The 18,334-nt window shown below is 44.2% G+C and overlaps 1 protein-coding gene, 1 non-coding gene and 1 pseudogene across 2 annotated transcripts in view; 2 read left to right on the top strand and 1 right to left on the bottom strand.

The window, feature by feature from the left end:
* The first annotated feature begins 292 nt into the window (after positions 1-292).
* Tmigd1 (transmembrane and immunoglobulin domain containing 1) overlaps positions 293-18,334 on the top strand; it is a 22,288-nt gene continuing 4,246 nt past the window's right edge. Inside the window, exons 1-4 of the mRNA XM_005349509.3 lie at positions 293-316; positions 11,202-11,305; positions 14,673-14,951; positions 17,215-17,493. Coding sequence (XP_005349566.1) covers positions 11,227-11,305; positions 14,673-14,951; positions 17,215-17,493 — 637 coding nt within the window. The 5' untranslated portion in view covers positions 293-316; positions 11,202-11,226. The remainder of the gene's footprint in view (positions 317-11,201; positions 11,306-14,672; positions 14,952-17,214; positions 17,494-18,334) is intronic.
* LOC113456438 lies at positions 2,171-2,277 on the top strand. The gene has a single exon (XR_003377249.1). It is a non-coding gene; the product is annotated as a U6 spliceosomal RNA (small nuclear RNA).
* LOC101980225 lies at positions 11,752-12,199 on the bottom strand (annotated as a pseudogene).

The raw sequence follows: 18,334 nt of genomic DNA, 5'->3' as shown, positions 1-18,334 counted from the left end.
CTTCCACGAGGCAGTTCTGGGAAGGAGACTGTTTACAGGTGGGGACTAGCTCATCAGGAGGTGCCGCCCCACCTCCTCTTCCTCTCCCCCTTTGGATAAGGAAGTCTTAGAATGCTCTTTCCATTTCTCTCAAGACTGATACTAGAAGACATTGTTCCCTCCTTTTATTCTGCATTGCTCCTTCTGTGTCCTAGCCTCCACTCCCGAAATCCCCAGCCCCCTCCCCCATCTCCTTTCCCACTCCACCCCTCCCCTCTTTGAGCCGACTAGACCAGTCCGGCCAGTGCCAGAGACCTGTGAGGAAGAACCAATGTGGGTAAGAAGTGACCTCTAGTGGTCAGTCGCAAAGGTCACCGGTGTACTATGGCTCTTACCAGTGCCCGCCCTCAAGTGGAGGAAGAGTGTTGCTGGTGGCCAAAGCAGGTTTTGAGTTGGAGGCCAGCCTGAGTTGCGCAGTAAGATCCTCTGTCAAAGATAAGATAAAGGCCGGGAGATGCTTCAGTGGGTAAAGCGCTTGATGTACAAGTGAGAGGACCTAAGTTTAGACCCCCAGTACCCAGGTCAAAACCAGGGGTGAAGAATGCGCCTGGCACTCAAAGGTTGGGTGGGTGGGGAGGCAGGCATCTCTGGGGACTCTTTGACTAGCTTGTCTAGCTAGTGATTGTGAGCTCCAGATTCAGCAAGAAATGCTGTTTAACAGCAATAGCGTGAAGCTTGGCGTAGTGATGTACACATTTGATCCCAGCACAGGGAGTTGGGGGTTGGGACAAGACAAGAGGATCTCTGAGTTTGAGGTCAGCCTGGTTTACACAGTGAGTTCTAGGCTAGTTGTGGCTACAGAGGGAGACCTTATCTTAAAAACAAAACAAAACAAAACAAAACAAACAGGTGAAGAATGATAAAGACGTCTGGTATTAAAACCCAGCGTCTATCCGTGCATGCACGCATGTGCGCGCACACACACATATCAAAGAGAGAGAGAGAGAGAGATGATTAAAAGGAGACTGGCGTGGTTACTACTATGTTATCTACTTTGGGGACAGGGGACATGCATTGTGGGAACATTTGCAGTTGGGTTTCTGGGTTTCTAGTATTGTTGTTTGTTGGTCTTGTTTTGGTTTTGGTTTTATATCGCCGATAAAACCAAGGACCTTATGCATGCTAGGCGAGCTCCCTGCCACTGAGCCACAGCCACTGCATCGTCTTAGTTCTATCATCTTTAACCCAAAGCCCACTAAGCTTAGTATCCTTACGAATGAAACGGTAACCATCATGGGCACCTTCTAAAAGGAGGCAAAGATGGGTTGAAAGAGCATGCGTTAGGTGTAAGGAGAGGGTCAGCAAGTGATTGGTACTCTATAAAAATCACTTCTCAGTCCTTCCTTGGATCCAAAATGTATAGAGGGGGAAGAAGGAAGAAAGGGATAGGACCGATGGGGGAGACTGAGTTTGGATTTTAGTATAGGTAGGCTGTGGAGGGTAAGGTGACGTCTAAGTCTGTTCAGCCCAGGATGAGAGAGCATCTCCCAGGAAACTGTACACACATACACGCAGACTCCCTCACACAAACCTTCACACGTGTACACACAGCCTACAGGTCTGGCTGGCAGTTTTCCCAGAGCTCTAAACTCGTTTGTAGTAGTTCGAGAAGTCACGCTAGGAAACAACGAGACGGCTCAGCATATTAAGGTACTTGCTACCAAGCCTCAAGACCCGAGTTCAATCCCCAGCTACACATGGTACAAGGAGAAATCGTTTCACCTTCACACGTGAGCCATGGCACATGCATGCCATCCCCCAAGAAAAATAAATGTAATTTTTTTAATTAAAGAAAAATTAAATACATCTGAGAAATATGTGCAGAGGGCAGTTTTCAATGGATTCTGACCCCAGTTGGTCACTACAGAGGTGTGCCCCTTTAGACAAGTCCCTTTCCTTATCTCTCTCTCTCTCTCTCTCTCTCTCTCTCTCTCTCTCTCTCTCTCTCTTTTCTCTCTCCCTCTCTCTCCCTTTTAAAAGACAAGGGAGGAGCTGAGGGCGGGGCTCAGTCGCTCAAACACTTGCCTAACCCTGGGTTTGATCCCCAGCAGGGCATAAACCAGGCTTGGCAGCCCACACCTGTGATCCCAACACGTAGGAGCCTGAGGCAGGAGGATCAGAAGTTGACACTGTGCTCACCTCAGCAGCGTATGTACAAAACCCGGAACAATACAGAGAAAATTAGCCTGGCACCTGCGCAAGGATGACTTGCAAATTTGTGAACCGTTCCATATATTTTTAAAGGGAGTTTACAGTGATTCTTAGTAACGCAGTGAGAAAGAGGTCAACCTGAGTTACATGCAACTGGGTCTCAAAAAACAAGTGAAGAGGGCCTGGAGAGATGGCTTCGCAGTAAAGAGCACTGGCTACTCTTCCAGAGGATCTGGGTTCTGTACACAGAACTCATATGGTGGCTTGTAGCTGTGGGTAGTTCCAACCCCAGGGATCTATCACCTTCTTCTGGCCTCCTTGGGCACTGTATGCATGTGGTACCTAGACGTCCATGCAGACAAAATACCCTTACACATAGAGTATAAAATAATAGCAATTTTTTTTTAAAAAAGGTGAAGGTTAAACTGATGTAAAGTTGCCTGATGCAGGATAAGAAACTTAACTATATTTGTATTTCAGAGAAACAATGATTTTTTTTTAAAGTATTAGTGTATACCAAGTGTTGACCTTGTGAATTAGCACATTAATCATTATACTGGACATACCTGCATTTTAAAAGTATTATTTACCGGGGCTGGAGAGATGGCTCAGTGATTAAGAGCGTTGCCTGCTCTTCCAGAGGTCCTGAGTTCAATTCCCGGCAACCACATGGTGGCTCACAACCATCTGTAATGAGGTCTGGTGCCCTCTTCTGGCCTGCAGACATACACACAGACAGAATATTGTATACATAATAAATAAATAAATAAATAAATAAATAAATAAATAAATAAATAATTTAAAAGATTTTAAAAAAAGTATTATTTACCTAAAATTTAAATTCGGTGGGGTGTGTTCTGTATTTTTCACTGGCTAAATCTGGAAACCCTACACATGGTTTCTTTGGTCTTTTTTTTCTTTTTTTTAAATGTTGTTTTTTTTAATATTTATTTATTATGTATACAATATTCTGTCTGTGTGTATGCCTTTAGGCCAGAAGAGGGCACCAGACCCCATTATAGATGGTTGTGAGCCACCATGTGGTTGCTGGGAATTGAACTCAGGACCTCTGGAAGAACAGGCAATGCTCTTAACCTCTGAGCCATCTCTCCAGCCCGGTCTTTTTTTTTTTTCTTATTGATTTATTTATTTTTTATTTTATGTGTTTGAATGTTTTTCCTCCACTTATGTTTGTGCACCATGTACATGCCTGGTGCCACAGAGGCCAAAGAGGGCACTGGATCCATTAGAACTAGAATTGCAGACCATTGTAAGCCACCATGTGGGTGTTGGGCACGGAATCTGAGCCTCAAGTTCTCGTTTTCTGCATTGTTATTGTTGGTTATTGGTCTTAGGGCCTGAACCAAGGGCCTCCCAACGACTAAACTTTTTCTCTAATCCCACTGAACAACAGCTCTGTGGCAATTCAGGCCTTGATTCAAGGGCTATAGTTTTTATGATGAGGAGCCCTAATGACAGGGATGGAGAGTTGCTTAAGCTAGAAATTCTGGAGGTCATATGACTTTTTTTTTTCACTACAGGGGCCTGAAGCAGGGCCTGGCTAGGCAGGTCCTCTATCACTGACCTGCATGCCCAGCCCTTCATTTTCATTTTCAGACAGGACTTTGCTAACTTGCCTAAACTGGCCTTGAACTCACCATGTCCTCCAGGCTGGCCTCAGCCTCAGGTAGCAGGGCTCATAGATGTACATCACTCCTGTGACTAACTTAAAGCAGTTTAGTGAGCCCTGTTGGATTCTGGGTAGAAAGGGTAACACACTGGGTCCCTGTGTTGGTCCAAAAGCTGCTCTCTGGTCACTAGAATGTGACTGCCAGATTCCTTGCTTCTCTGTCTTGCTACAGACATCAGTGGCATCCCCAGGGATTTGTCTAGGCCACCCTCTTGACCTGCGACCCTGTTGCTGTGGACCTACAGCATAGCCCTGAATCTAACATCCATGCCATGGCAGGGCACCAACTCACACCTCTAATTGGTTCTGGAACAAACATCCTGCCGACCCTTCCTCCTGCTCATGTCTTTGAGTGTCTGCCACACAGCGGAGGCTGTACCAGATCCTCCTCTTTGGTAAGGGTTTTCATCTTGTCACACTGATCTAGACCTCGTTCTATAGTCCATGGCTCTCAAGAGATTCAAAAGCCACTGTGTCAGAGATACCTGAGACGCTTGTTCAAGTAAGACTCCCGCGTCTCTTCAGAGCTGACAAAGGAAAAGTGCCTAGAGATGTTCCTGAGTGAGTGTGTATGTATGAGCGTGGGTGTAATATGTGGATGGGAAGGTGTGGGGGACATGTATGTGTATGTTTGTATGTGTGCACGTGTGTGTGCATGTATGTATGGGGGCATATATGTGTGTGTGCCTGGGGTATATAAATGTGTGAGAGAGTGTTTATGTATGTAGGGAATATATGTGTCTGTGTAAGTGTGTGTGTATCACTGAGGATTGTGCTAAGTGCATACTTTCTAGTGATAAGCCACACTTCTGCCCACCCCAACCCCGTAATACTCACCTTAATGAGAAAGGCACGACTTCCTGGTCCTTTACTGCTTCTCTGGCACCTTTCCAGAAAGGCCTGCGTCTGGGGAATGTGGAGCAGATGGGTCACTATTCTTAGAACTTTCAAACTAAGACTGTCTCTCCTCTGGGCCCGAGCGACTTGTGAAAGCTGCGGTGTACTAAACTATGTTTTCAGGGCTTGCGATGAAATCCAGGATCCTCCGCATACAAAAGAGGATCTGCTGCTTGCACTCCCCAAGCCCCGAACTCTAACAGTCCAGGGCAGCCATATGCTTAGGCTTAGGTTAACTGCTGGACTCAATTGTTAGCAGGAAGATAATTTTCCTTTTCCCTGGTTCTAGGATGGGGACTGGTCCAGGGACTTAGATGCCTTTGGGCAGTCACATCACTTTCCCGATTCTCCAAACGGGGCACCACCACGCTACCATTTTCTTGTTGGGAATCCCTCGTCGGCTGAAGGCCCTCTACAGGGTTCACCAGCTTCCTTATTAGTTTCTTTAGAATGACTAGAGCCGTTTCGACCTTGGAGTTGGGGAGTTGTCAACAGAGCAGCCTGCTCCTCCCCTGCCCTGCCGCCCCAGGAGATATTGGAGCCTTGTAGAGTTACTTCAGCAGTCTTCCACAGAGGGCAATAGAGGGACTTGAGAAGACACCTTTCGGGATGGAGCCACCATAGTTGGCTTGGATGGAACTGGTATTTCAAATACTTAGTATACAATAGCTACTCAATAAATACTTGCTTAATACACTGCTTCAACATTTTAATATTAAAACTGTCAAGCATACACAGAAGTTAAAAGGATAGCCGTTAAAAGGGTAATCTGTATAACCCTAGGTGGATTCAGTAAATGTCAGCTAACTTTTACTGCGTTTCATTCTGTTGCTTTACTGTTTGTGTTACTGAAGAGTGCAACCAAAGCACACTCTCCCACTGAGCTAGGTCCCCAGCCCTGTTTCTGCTGACTCATTTGATAGCTGCAATTGTCATGACACTTAACCCCTACATGATTTGCAGGCATCGCTTGAGAATTAGGGCATGCTTCCTATGTTACCGCAACACCATTATCACTCCTATGAATAATCAACTATTGTTTCCTAATATTATCTAATATCTGGGTATAGAAATTGTTGATAGTGCCCTACCCATGTCCTCATGGCCTACATAGAAGTTACCCACAAACAGTTCCCAGAGAGCGAGTAACTTCCCTGTGTGTCTTTAAGCTGGTTCACCAGGCAGGCTGGAAGTACTGGGGAGTCATTGCCTCCCAACCAAAGATGGAAAGACACTGATGGATAGTGGCCCAGGCTCCTTGCCCTGCCTGAACTGACTGTGGGCTGCGTCACACAGAGCTCTTTGAAGGCTCCGCGGTAGTTATTTGCACACTAGCATGGCTGCTGGAGTTCTCTTCTCTCCCCGTCTTACTTATGATGCCTCCTGGGATGGTTGTTAGATGAACTATTTGCTCTTAAAGCTTTATTTTATCCTAAGATCCCAAACCCAAAGGCATTAGACCTTTGCAAAAAAGTCACTCTTTAAAAGTTATTTATATTGAGCTGGAGAGATAGCTCAGAGGTTAAGAGCACTGACTGCTCTTCCAGAGGAGCCAGGTTCAATTCCCGGCACCCATATGGTAATTTGCAACTATCTATAATTCCAGTGCCAGGGGATCTGACACCCTCACACAGACATACATGCAGCCAAAACACCAATGCACATAGAATAAGAATAAATCATTAAAAAATGGTTCTTTAAGTGTTATTTATGCCTCTATGTGGATGTGTGCAGGTACCTGTGGGGGCAGGAGAAGGCATCAGATTCCTTGGAGCTAGTGTTAAAGGCAATTGTTAGCAGCCTGACATGGGTGTTTGAAACCAAACTCAGGTCCTCTGCAAGAACAACAAGCAAGCACTTCTAGCCTAACCACCTCTCCAGCACTGCTGAAAACCATTTTTAGATAACAATAGTAGAACACACTTGCTCTTGTTTCCATTGAGAACAGACTCCAGGCCTGCTTGGGGTGAGAGGGTTGTACCCAGCCCACAGGAGCAATTCTCAATGATGATCCTTGCTTGAACAATGCTGGAGCAAGGCTGGGCCATGCCCGGCCTATCTTCATAACAATAATAATTACAGCTTATGAAGAGGCTACTGTACAGCAGCTTTGCATGCTCCATTTCACTCAACCCTCATAGTGACTCTACGGGGAGGGTGCTGATAGTAATTCTATTGTGTTCATCAGGAACAAAAGGTTCCTAGGGGTTAGATACCTTTTCAGAGTCACACAGTCAGTAAAAAATAGGTCTCTGGTGTGGTTACCCAATGTGTTAAAATACGTGGAGAGAGCCAAGTGTATGCACCTGTAATCCTAACATTTGGAGTGGGGCCAGGAGAAACAGGAGTGACAGTAACCACAACTACATAGTGAGTTCAAAGCCAGCTTAGGCTATGTGAGACCCTGCCTAAAAATAATAAACAAATAACCACTAAACAAAGATGAGGAGAGTTGAGGGTGTACCTCAGTGGTAGAGTGCTTGCCCAGCATATATAAAACTCTGGGTTTGATTCCCAGCAACAGAGAAAGGGGTTATGGATAATCATAAACATCCTTCTATTTTTTAGTGAATAGGAACAATAGTACTTGGCAGATAAAATATCCATTAGTAATACTACCATAAAAGATGAGTGTATGGGGGTGGGACTGTGTGCATGCACGTGCATGAGCGTCCATGCACGCACGGAAGTCAGAGGACAGCCTTGGGTGTTGGTCCCCATCTTCCACCTTGTTTGAGGCAGGGGCCTTTCTGGAATTCTTTGGTCTCTTCCCCGCATCTCAACCTCCCATCTCTCTGCAGGAGTGCTGGGTTACAGCTACTAAGTCAGGCTCTTACGTGGGCTCTGGAGAGCTGTACTCAGGATTTCACACTTATACAGCAAGTAACACCCGCTGAGCCACTTCTTGAATCCAACTTGAGTATTTTCATGAATAAAATCAGTTTAGCTCATTCTTGATGCAATGGTTCCTCCATCCAGAGAGAGCCTCGAGGCGCTAAAACCGTCTCTGGTTGCTTGGCACAGCTTCAGCACTGGGCTCAGGTTACTGATGATTAAAAATTTTCCAGAATTAAGTTATGTGAACTCTCCGAGTGTCAGGACGATTGTGAAAGCCAAACCTCTCCTTAGACGTGTCCCGTCACAGTTCTCCAGTTATCAGATCGTCAGGCTCTGCCATCTCAGTCGGGAGTGGGGTGAGATGGGCTGTAGGGTTCTGCACAAGTTCAGGCTTCCCTTGAGCAATACACCCGTTAGTAATATCCGGCCCCACCTAGTAACCTAGGTACACAGAAAAGATGAGATCTTGTGAAGATGCCATTCCCAATTACTGTCTTCTCAAAGAATCCAGAAAGGGAAACAGACTTTGCACCCAATTTATCTCTGTTACTTGACACCGCTGTCATAAAGTGTTCAAATCCAAGTATTATAAAGGTTCATAACAGGGAAATAATTCAGGGTTCCTGAGCAGAGGAAGAGTCAGCTGAGGAGGTCAGCTGCTCGGAGCTCAGTAGGTGAGTGACATGCTTGTCTTTTATGGAAAGTGAAGTCCAGTGAGGGGGCTTGACTTTGAGATATTGGTATTTTGTGTTCATCCCCCTCACAGAGTAGGGTGAAGCCTCACACTCTTGATGGTTTTGTGTTTGTTTGTTTGTTTATTTGGTTGGTTGGTTGCTTGCTTTTTCAAGACTGGGTTTCTCTGTGTAGCCCTGGCTGTCCTGGAACTCTCTGTAGACTAGGTTGGCCTCAAACTCACAGAACTCTACCTGCCTCTGCCTCCCGTGTGCTGGGATTAAAGGTGTGCACCACCACCGCCTTTGAGTATTTATTTATTCAGGACCTATAGCAGGGTGTGCTTGAAAAAAGTTACTGTTTTATCATCTTTTTTCTAACCCTCCTTGTTTCCTTGGTGTGCTAGAGATTGAAGCTGGAGCATCTTGCAGGCTATGGCAGTGTTCTCTCACTGAGCTGCTAAGAAAACTCCACTAGTGATCAGATTCTGAAATTATCGCTTTTTAATTTAATTAACTTATGTTTTTTGAGACAGGTTTCTCTGTGTAACAGCCCTGGCTGTTTTGGAATTTACTCTGTAGACCAGGCTGACCTCAAACTCACAAAGATCCACCTGCCTCTGCCTCTGGAATGCTGGATTAAAGGCATGTGCCACCACCAGCCGGCTATTCATCACTCTTTTTATTGTATTTATTATTAGTGTGGAAGGGAGTGGGCTCATGCAGGCTACGGCACACATGCGGAGGTCAGAGGACAACTTTCAGAAATTTGTTCTCTTACATGGGATTCAGGGATCAAACTCAGGATGTCAGTTTTGCATAGCAAGCATTTTTCTCTGCTGAGCCATCATTTTGCTGGTGCTGAGGTCATCACTCTTTTTGTTGTTGTTGTTTTTTGAGACAGGGTTTCTTTGTAGCTTTGGAGCCTATCCTGGAACTAGCTCTTGTAGACCAGGCTGACCTCGAACTCACAGAGATCTGCCTGCTTCTGCCTCCCAAGTGTTAGGATTAAAGGTGTGCACCACCACTGCCTGGCTGAGGTCATCACTCTTATAGAGTGACAGAGATACTGTCACTTGCCCAGAGATACTGGGCAAGAAGATTTCAATGACAAATTTTTCAGTTTAATAGAAACTGCATCTTTAGGTTGGTAGGGGCCTCCCTGTCTGGTGGAAAGCACTCTCGCCCCTGTTGGGACAGGACTAGAGCAAGGGAAGAGCGAAAGAACCCCAAATTAGTCAGAGATATATTCCTGCTCTTGAGAGTTAATATTGATGGTAAGGGGACAAAATACCAAGTCGCTAAGGCTAGCGGAGGGACAAAGGACTAGAAGAGACAAGAAGCATCTTTTGAAGGGGAAGAATATTTATTTAGGCAGAAGAGTGGTTGTGAGTGTAGCCTTGGCAGTCTTGGGTTTGAATACTGACCATAACATTTACTGACGTTGGGCAAATGTATTCGGCAAATTGTGTCATTGCATCAACAGGTTGGTTGTTGCTGAGTATGGTGGTACACACCTGTAATCCCAGTGTTTAGAAGGCTGAGCTAAGAGCATCATAAATTTTTGTATAGTCAGTTTGGGCTATCTACAAAGACTCTGGCTCAGCATTGTGGGGTGGTGGTACACACCTTTATTCCCAGCACTCGGGAGGCAGAGTCAAGTGGATCTCTGTGAGTTCAAGGACAGCCTGATCTACAGAGGGAGTTTCAGGACACCCAGGGCTACAAAGAGAAGCCCCATCTTTAGGAAAAAAGGAAGGAAGGGAGAAAGGGAGGGAGGGAGGAAGAAAGAAAAAATAAAGGAAATAAAAAAGGAGAAAGAGAAAGAAAAGAGGAGAGAAAGAAAGAAAGAAAGAAAGAAAGAAAGAAAGAAAGACTGTTTCAGTAACAAAACAAATAGGAAGTCATAGGGCTCAGCTGTGATTGAACAAATGTATGTGATGTGTTTAGACGTCACTTAGTCTAGAAGTCATTCCAGATGTGTTTCTGACATAAGCACAACAGTACCCTTTTTCTTTTTGTCTGTCCATCTGCCCGCAGTTCTGGGCATCGAACCCAGGACTTTGCATACTTGAGGCAGGTACTCTACCATACTCCTTGCCCCTAGCTCTAAGGGAAACCGTGTATACATGTTTTTCCCAGACAGACCTGAAATATCTCAGAAGGATGGAGCAGAAGGGAAAAGGAAGGCTTTGATTATCTAGCCATTATAGACCACATGTGACCAGGGGAGGGAATATTAAGACAAGAGGCCATATTTGCTACAAGGAGATACCTTTGTATCTGTAGCAATCTCAAGAACTCTCCATGATGGGCTGGAGAGATGGCTTAGTGGTCAAGAGCACTTGCTGCTAATGCAGAGGGTCTGGGTTCAATTCTCAGCACCCACACTGCAGCTAACAAGCGTATGCAGCTCTGAGTCCAGGGGACTCAACATTATTTTCCTCACCTCCTTCAATACCAGGCTCACAAGCGGTGCAGGCATACACACTGGCAAGAGTCCCAAATTCATAAAATAAAGATTTTCTCTGAGTGGAGAACAGCTTTCCAAGTATGATCCAAGTTACACTTTCAAAGGAGAGTGGCTTTGCTCATTTCGGACGCCTGAGACTGCAGAATTCATTTCTCTCTGTTAGAGACTGTTTTCTCATTGTTTCCAGGAAAGACATGTTCCCCCTCTTCAAGACTACCTGATACTAGTCTATATCATTGTAGTTTTCTTTTTGTTGTCATTAAAAAAAAAAGTCTTAAAAATTAAAAGAACTTAATCAGACGTGTTTAATTAAAAACTAGAAGGAGTGTACAGTTACAGCTGGGGTGACTCACTTGGGACTTTTTTAAGAGTCTAATAGGAAGAAAGTTCATAAACTCATTGTAGATCAAAGTACAGAAGCAACTGCATTCTTTGCCTCCAGGAGACCCAGCCTGCGTTCATTAAGGATGGTGTGGAAGATCATGGGGCCACTGCAAGCATGTCACCTTCTCCTAGTGATTGTATCTTTGCCATGGGGGAGGACAAGTAAGTTAATATTCTCTATGACCTCTTTTTAGGTTAAAAAAATAATTATTTATGGACATTGGAAACAGCCTTAAGTACCCATTTGGAATGGTTACCCAATACAATGAATGGTTCAAGGTATAGGAGTCAGAAAACATTTTAAAAAGTGGGGGGGGGGGGAATAACACCATTTTATGGCTCTGATTGCCTAAGAGAATGAAGTGTGTTATTGTCTCTAGAGCTGTAGTCAGAATTTTCTCGAAGTTTAATATTCAGGTACCAGTTTCAAGAGAGGTAATCCTCTGTTTATTTGAACACATCAGCTACAGGACAAATATCGGCCTTAAAGAGGCTTTAAGGCCTCCCTCACATTTTATTTTATTTTAAGATCCAAAGAAAGTTATATTGAGTTTTTATTGGTGATTCTATGTATATGTGTTTATAACATTAAAGTGTGATGAGTGGATTTTACATATTAAGAGTTTATAGCATCTTTTCAGGAAAGATTATATACTATACAAGCTATTCAAGTGATACAAAACCAGTTTTCAGTGTCTTTTCAACTGAGAAGAATCCTATTCAGCACGCTTCTCCTCATGAGGTGGCTTATACTGAGCAAGCTTTGCTTTCAGTTTTTTATTTTCTTCTACAGTAGCTTCATATTTCTCTTTCATTTCTGCCAATTCTAGGCGAAGCAGCTCTATTTCTGGGCTTTCCGGGGTAGCAGCTCCTAAGTGATGCTTTAAAAAAAGCCAGAGCACTGGTGGGCTTCTCTGGCTCTTCATATAAGGCTACCAACACTTTCGTCAGCGTGTCCAGCACCCCCGACTTCTCCAAGTACCTCCGGAACTGCTTGCTCTTCGAGTCCACGGCTTTGTAATGGGCCATAGTGACAGCCACAGCGGCTTAGCTGGCGCCGGAGACACGGGCTGGCAGGCTCCAAGCCCCTCCCTCACATTTTATTTGTTTGTTTGTTTTTTTTTTCTTTTTTTGAGACAGGGTTTCTCTGTGGTTTTGGAGCCTGTCCTGGAACTAGCTCTTGTAGACCAGGCTGGTCTCGAACTAACAGAGATCCGCCTGCCTCTGCCTCCCGAGTGCTGGGATTAAAGGCGTGCGCCACCACTGCCCGGCTTCCTCCCTCGCATTTTAAAATACTTATTCATGGTAAAACAAATTAGGCCAAAGGCTGTAGCTGTAGTTTGGTAGTAAAGTCAATGTTTAATTAGCTTAAAGGCTCCAGGTTCCAGCAGAAACACCAGAAAACAAAACGAGGGGGCTGGGCTGCTGGCTTAGCCGGCATCTTCAGCATGGGCATCTTCAGCATGGCCAACTTCAGCATGGGCATTTTCAGCATGGGCATCTTCAGCATGGGCATCTTCAGCATGCATTGTAAAAGCTGGCAAGGCTCTGTGTTTGTGTAGCCCCAGCACTGGGCGTGGACACTGGTGGAGACTGAGAACTCACTGGCCAGCAGAGCTGAAGTGGAAGGCTCTGCCTCAAGACAATAAGGTGCCGAGATAGAGGGTGTCCCCTGGAGTCCTCCGGCCTTTGCATGAGTATGTACAGTTGCAGGCACTGGCACACTTACATTCAAGTTAGAGGCTGTGCAAACATTTGGGAGGACGGCCTAGCAGCAGCCAAAGCTCCATCTTTTGTTATCTGCTTCTGAACCAGGAAAATAAAAATGGAAACTCAGGAGTATGTTACAATGTAATGAGAAAAAAACTTATTAAAAATCAGAGCAAAAAGGCAAAACAAAACAAAACAAAAACAACTGTGGGGCATGGGAGTGAATGCTTTTAATCCCAGAAGACAGAGGCAGGGGGATATCTGTGACTTTGAGGCCAGCCTGGTCTACATAGCAAATTCCAAAGCAACAAGGGGCATATGGTGAGACCCTGCCTCCAAAAACAAACAACAGCCAAGCAGTTGTGGCACATACTCTTAGTCCCAGCACTTGGGAGTCAGAGGCAGGTGAATCTCAGTGAGTTTGAGCCTGGTCTACAGAGCAAGTTCCAGGACAGCTAGGGCTGTTACACAGAAAAACTGTGTTTCAAAAAACCAAAAACCCAAACAAAACAAAAAACAAAAACAAACAAAAAAAACTCAAACGACAAAAGACATTTTACACCCCACAAAATCTTGTCTACCTCGTGAATCATAATCATTTAAACATTTTTTAAAAATATTTATTTATTTGTTATGTATACAATATTCTGTCTATGTGTATGCCTGCAGGCCAGAAGAGGGCACCAGACCCCATTACAGATGGTTGTGAGCCACCATGTGGTTGCTGGGAAATGAACTCAGGACCTTTGAAAGAGCAGGCAATGCTCTTAACCTCTGAGCCATTTCTCCAGCCCCCTCATTTAAACATTTTTAAATTTTACTCTACTGTCCAAATTTAAAACATGAGACATACAAGAATAGATTCATCCATATTCCTATCACTTAACAAAACAGGTATTTTAAGTCAGTTTTTGTCCATATACATATTCAATTTTTTTTTTTTTTTGATTTTCGAGACAGGGTTTCTCTGTAGCTTTTTGGTTCCTGTCCTGGAACTAGCTCTTCTAGATCAGGCTGGCCTCGAACTCACAGAGATCCGCCTGCCTCTGCCTCCCGAGTGCTGGGATTAAAGGCGTGCGCCACCACTGCCTGGCTACATATTCAATTTTGAAGTTTGTGGTAATTTTCCATTTTGCTAGTCTTTTTCAGGTCCCTGCTTTCCTATTCTACCCTCCCCCCATCAAAACAAACACATCAACCTGGTCATTCTCTACATCTTACCTATATTTACCAGCTCTAGTCTATATAAACGTATGGTATTTTCCCAAGGCTTTTCTTAATGAGAACCCCAGTTTTTTCTATCTGCTCATTCTGGAGTTATTTTGTACACACTGTTTTTAACTTGGTGGTTTTCAAACTTCACTGTGCGTTTGAACCACCCAGGAAACTTTTAAATAGCCCAATAACCAGGTTGTACTCCTGTCAAGCAATCAGACGGCCAGGAGCCTAGCATTAGAAGATAAAAGGTCGCTAGGTGGTTTCAATGTGCAGCAAAATTTGGTGGCCATAATTTTTTTACCGTTTTTCTCACTTTAGCTAATAATACATTATGCCATGCTCTCACACAGGTAATACTAGCACTTGGCAAGCTGAGGCAGGAGGATCTTCAGTTTGAGAACAACTCATCAACCAAACAAACAACCAAACGAAAAGCATTATATCTATCTAACTCCTTGTAAAATCACGTCGATTGATATAATTGCTTTTCATCGTTGACTGTATATTTTATTGCACTGATGCAACATAATTCATTTAACCAGTCCTCTGCTGGTGGACATCTAGGTTAGACATTAATCGTTTGTTCCCCCTATATCCGCAGGTTCTGTTATAACTGTAAATGGCAGAACTGAGAACTATGTCCTGGACACCCCATCTGGTGTCGAAGCTTCTCTGGAATGCGCGGTTCAAAACCCCACCAGCGATGAAGAACTTCTCTGGTACCGAGGAGATGGAATAGTAGATCTGAAAACTGGAAATAAAATCAACAGCAGCTCTATCTGTGTCTCTCCCATCAGAGCAGATGATGATGGAGTTCGCTTTACCTGCAAGCTGCAGAGCGATCAGGCAGTGTCGGTCTCCGTGGTGCTGAATGTTACTTGTGAGTGGAGGGAAAAGAAGCTGACAGTCTTGGGCGTCTGCATTTTGTTAAGTGACAACTGAAGTCCCAATCTTGATTTGGCTACACTGTTCAATTCATGTCCCCATATGAAACATCAGAATGCCTCAATTTTCCCATCCCTTCGGGAGCACCAAGTATCTGCCAGTAACACTGAGCATTCTACACCCGCCCTCCCACACGTGTGTCTCTCATCTCACAATGTTGCCCAGGCTAGCTTCAGACTTAGGAGCTCAACTGGTTGGTCTATCTCAGTCTTTCAAAGTCAGCCACTGTACCTGGCTTATTCAACTAAAAATGAGGATATTCACCCTTTCGTGCATGTAACGACTATTCATGTTTTTTCTCTGTGAGATGTCTGCCCATGCCTTATAATTATGTTTCTATTTGGGTATTTGTATCAGCAACAGGGCCCGGTGGTACAAGGCCACATAATGCTGGCGCTGGTGTGAAGCCTGAGGCAGGAGGCTTGTCAGTTAAAGGCCAGCCTGGGCTACATGGAAAGAACTTATCTCAAAAACAGCAACAATAACAAAAGCAGTAGGGATTCAGGAAGTGACTAGGCTGCAAGTCAAAGAGAAGGTTTTAGCTTTATTTGATTTTTATTTTATTTATTTTGATTTTTTTAAAGGGCCAGTGTCCCTGAATAGAGGACTTGTTTAAACTTTTATTGACGTTAAATGGTTTAAAGGAATGGTTAATAGGATGTCTCCACAAATGGAACTGTTGTGCTTGGCCATCCTGTTCTCTATTCCAGCAGCTTCCTGTGTGTCTGAACACCACACACCACCCTTGTTGGAAATGGATACAGAATTCACAAAATGTCATTCTTCTGCGAAAGTTATTAATAACACAGCCCACTCAGGGTCTAATTATTCAGGGTGCAGATGAGACAAGCTCCTTTTCCCTCCTTCTCCAGGTTTCCCTCCTTCCTTACTGCCCACTCTAGCTGTTTATTAATTTCCGGAACATCTGCCAATAAACACAAGGGGCGTAGATGAGAAGGGCAACATGGCTTGGTCATTTCTCCTCCTGGACGTGGGGGAGGGGGAGGATTGGAATCATTGATGAAGATGAATGTGTCCGACTATCCCCAGTTACAGCTGCTCTCACTGTGGAGGACGTAAGAGGAGAGGCATGGGGATTTATTAAGCTCCCATAGGGGCAAGATTTACCACACTTAGAAGACTTCCTGAGGCAGGACCTTCTTTGTAGAGGGCCACTGGGCCTATGCAAATTTGTGGCCCAGGCAAATGTGGTCAGACAAAATACAAAACCCGAGGGTGTGAAAAGCTTTCCAAACCGCCACCGCATTTGTAATAGTGGTCAGCATGCTACCGGCTTCTTCACAGGCATTGTCGCAATTAATCTTCACAGTGCAGAAAGGGATCAGCATCCCAGTCCTTGTTTCTGTTTTTTTTAAAAGAGGAAACGGAAACTTTAACAGCTGAGTATCTGTCTCAGAGTCACAACAGAGGGATGTATGGAATTGGAGCTAGCTACCATGCTTGTTTTTAGTGTTGTGCTGTTTTAGCCAACCCTTGTACAAATTGGATTAGTATAATACGCTCAGAGAGCAAGGACTGTTTTTGAAAAAGGGTTCCACTATGTTGCCCTGGCCAACCTGAAATTTGCTATGTAGACCAGGCTGGTCTAAAACTTATAGAGACCTGCCTGTTTCTACCTCCCAAGTGCTGGGACTAAAGGTGTGTGCCACCATGCCCAGCTATTATTATATATATTATGTTCCTTATCTAATACAGCTTTACGTATATCTTTTTTTTAGGAAAAATCTTTACATTTAAATCATTTTATTTTAGTACTATATGTGTGTGAATATTTTACCTGCATGCATGTCTGTGTACTGTATGTGCCTAGTACCCACAGAAGCCAGAAGAAGCTGTTAGATGCCTGGAACTGGAGTTAGAGGCAGTTGCAAGCTGCCCTGGGAGCCACAGAAATTGAACCTGGGACCTCTGGAAGAGCAGCTAGTACTCTAAACCACTGAGCTCCTCTCCAGCCCCTCATGGTCTATCTTTATAGCCTCCAAGTCTTATGAAGTTAGACCTGAATGTTCGTCATTTACTTTCATGTCCCTGGTTACTGCCTGTGTGCTTAGCACTCCAGACATTTTTGTCTATGGGGTGAATATACTCCGAGAAAGATGGAAAGGAGATCTTGAATTGTTGACCGTGAACTAACTACTGTTCACTTCTAACTAATCTTGAATGCTTGAGTCTTACAGTCCCCCCTGTTCTAAGCGGAGATGACTTCCAAACCGTAGAGGAAGACAGCGACGTAAGCTTGGTTTGCAACGTGAAATCCAACCCCCAAGCTCAAATGGAGTGGCGTAAAGATAACAACGTCCTGGTTTTAGAGAAAGGCCGTCACCAAATCCAAGAGACAAGTGAGTCTTTTCAGTTGTCAATCACCAAAGTCAAGAAATCCGACAATGGAACCTACAGCTGTATTGCTAGCTCAACTCTCAAAGTGGAGACCAGGGACTTCCACCTGGTCGTTACAGGTAATTCTTCTTAAGTAATTGCTCAGCATGATGCATAAGTCAGAAGATGGGCTTGGTAAATATTATCAGGGCTAACTACTGGTGGTGACCATTATGCTTTGTAGCTAAGATTTTCATTGGAAAATTATCCCCATCCAGGACAGTTTTCCTTAGGAATTCTAGTCTGAGTCAGGTTTGGTACCACAAGCCTATAATGTCAGCTATACAGAAGGCTAGGGGAGGAAGGTTGTGAGTTTAAGTCCTGCCTTGGTAACTTAGTGAGATCATGTTCAGAATAATGGGGCTATAGCTCTGTGGTGTTTTCCTTGTGTGCAGGGGGTCTTCAGTTTGATTCTGGACACTGAGAAGGGCTGGGATAGCTCAGAGGTAGAGTATTTTCTCTAAATAGAAAAAAAAAATCTAAGCCTGGTGTGGTGGTGCACACCTTTAATGCCAACAACTTGGGAGGCAGAGGCAGGTAGACCTCTGTGAGTTCAGGACCAGCCTGGTCTACAAAGCGAGTTCCAGGACAGCCAGGGTAATACAGTGAGACCTTATCAAAAAAACGTTTTTAATATAGAAGAATATGCTCACTCCATATAGACCTCTGAGTTTTGAGCAGAGATTCTGGGACCAAGGTAGAAAGCAATTCTGGTGTGACTTTGAAGAAACTTCCGCAACTTCCCTTCAGCATCGATGTGTAGGAACTAGCTAGCAATTTGAGTCACAGCCTGTAACAGAAGATAATTCACAAATGCACAAAAGAAAAATATTGATAAGATTTTTTTTAAGAAAAGATCTTTGAAACCACTCGTAATTCTTTTTTTTCTTTTTTTCTTTTTTTTTTTTTTTTTTTTTTTTT

This window comes from Microtus ochrogaster, chromosome 7 (assembly GCF_000317375.1).
Source record: "Microtus ochrogaster isolate Prairie Vole_2 chromosome 7, MicOch1.0, whole genome shotgun sequence".
Taxonomy (NCBI): Eukaryota; Metazoa; Chordata; class Mammalia; order Rodentia; family Cricetidae; genus Microtus; species Microtus ochrogaster.
Note: the sequence above shows the minus strand (reverse complement) of the source record. Positions and strands in the feature narration are given on the sequence as shown.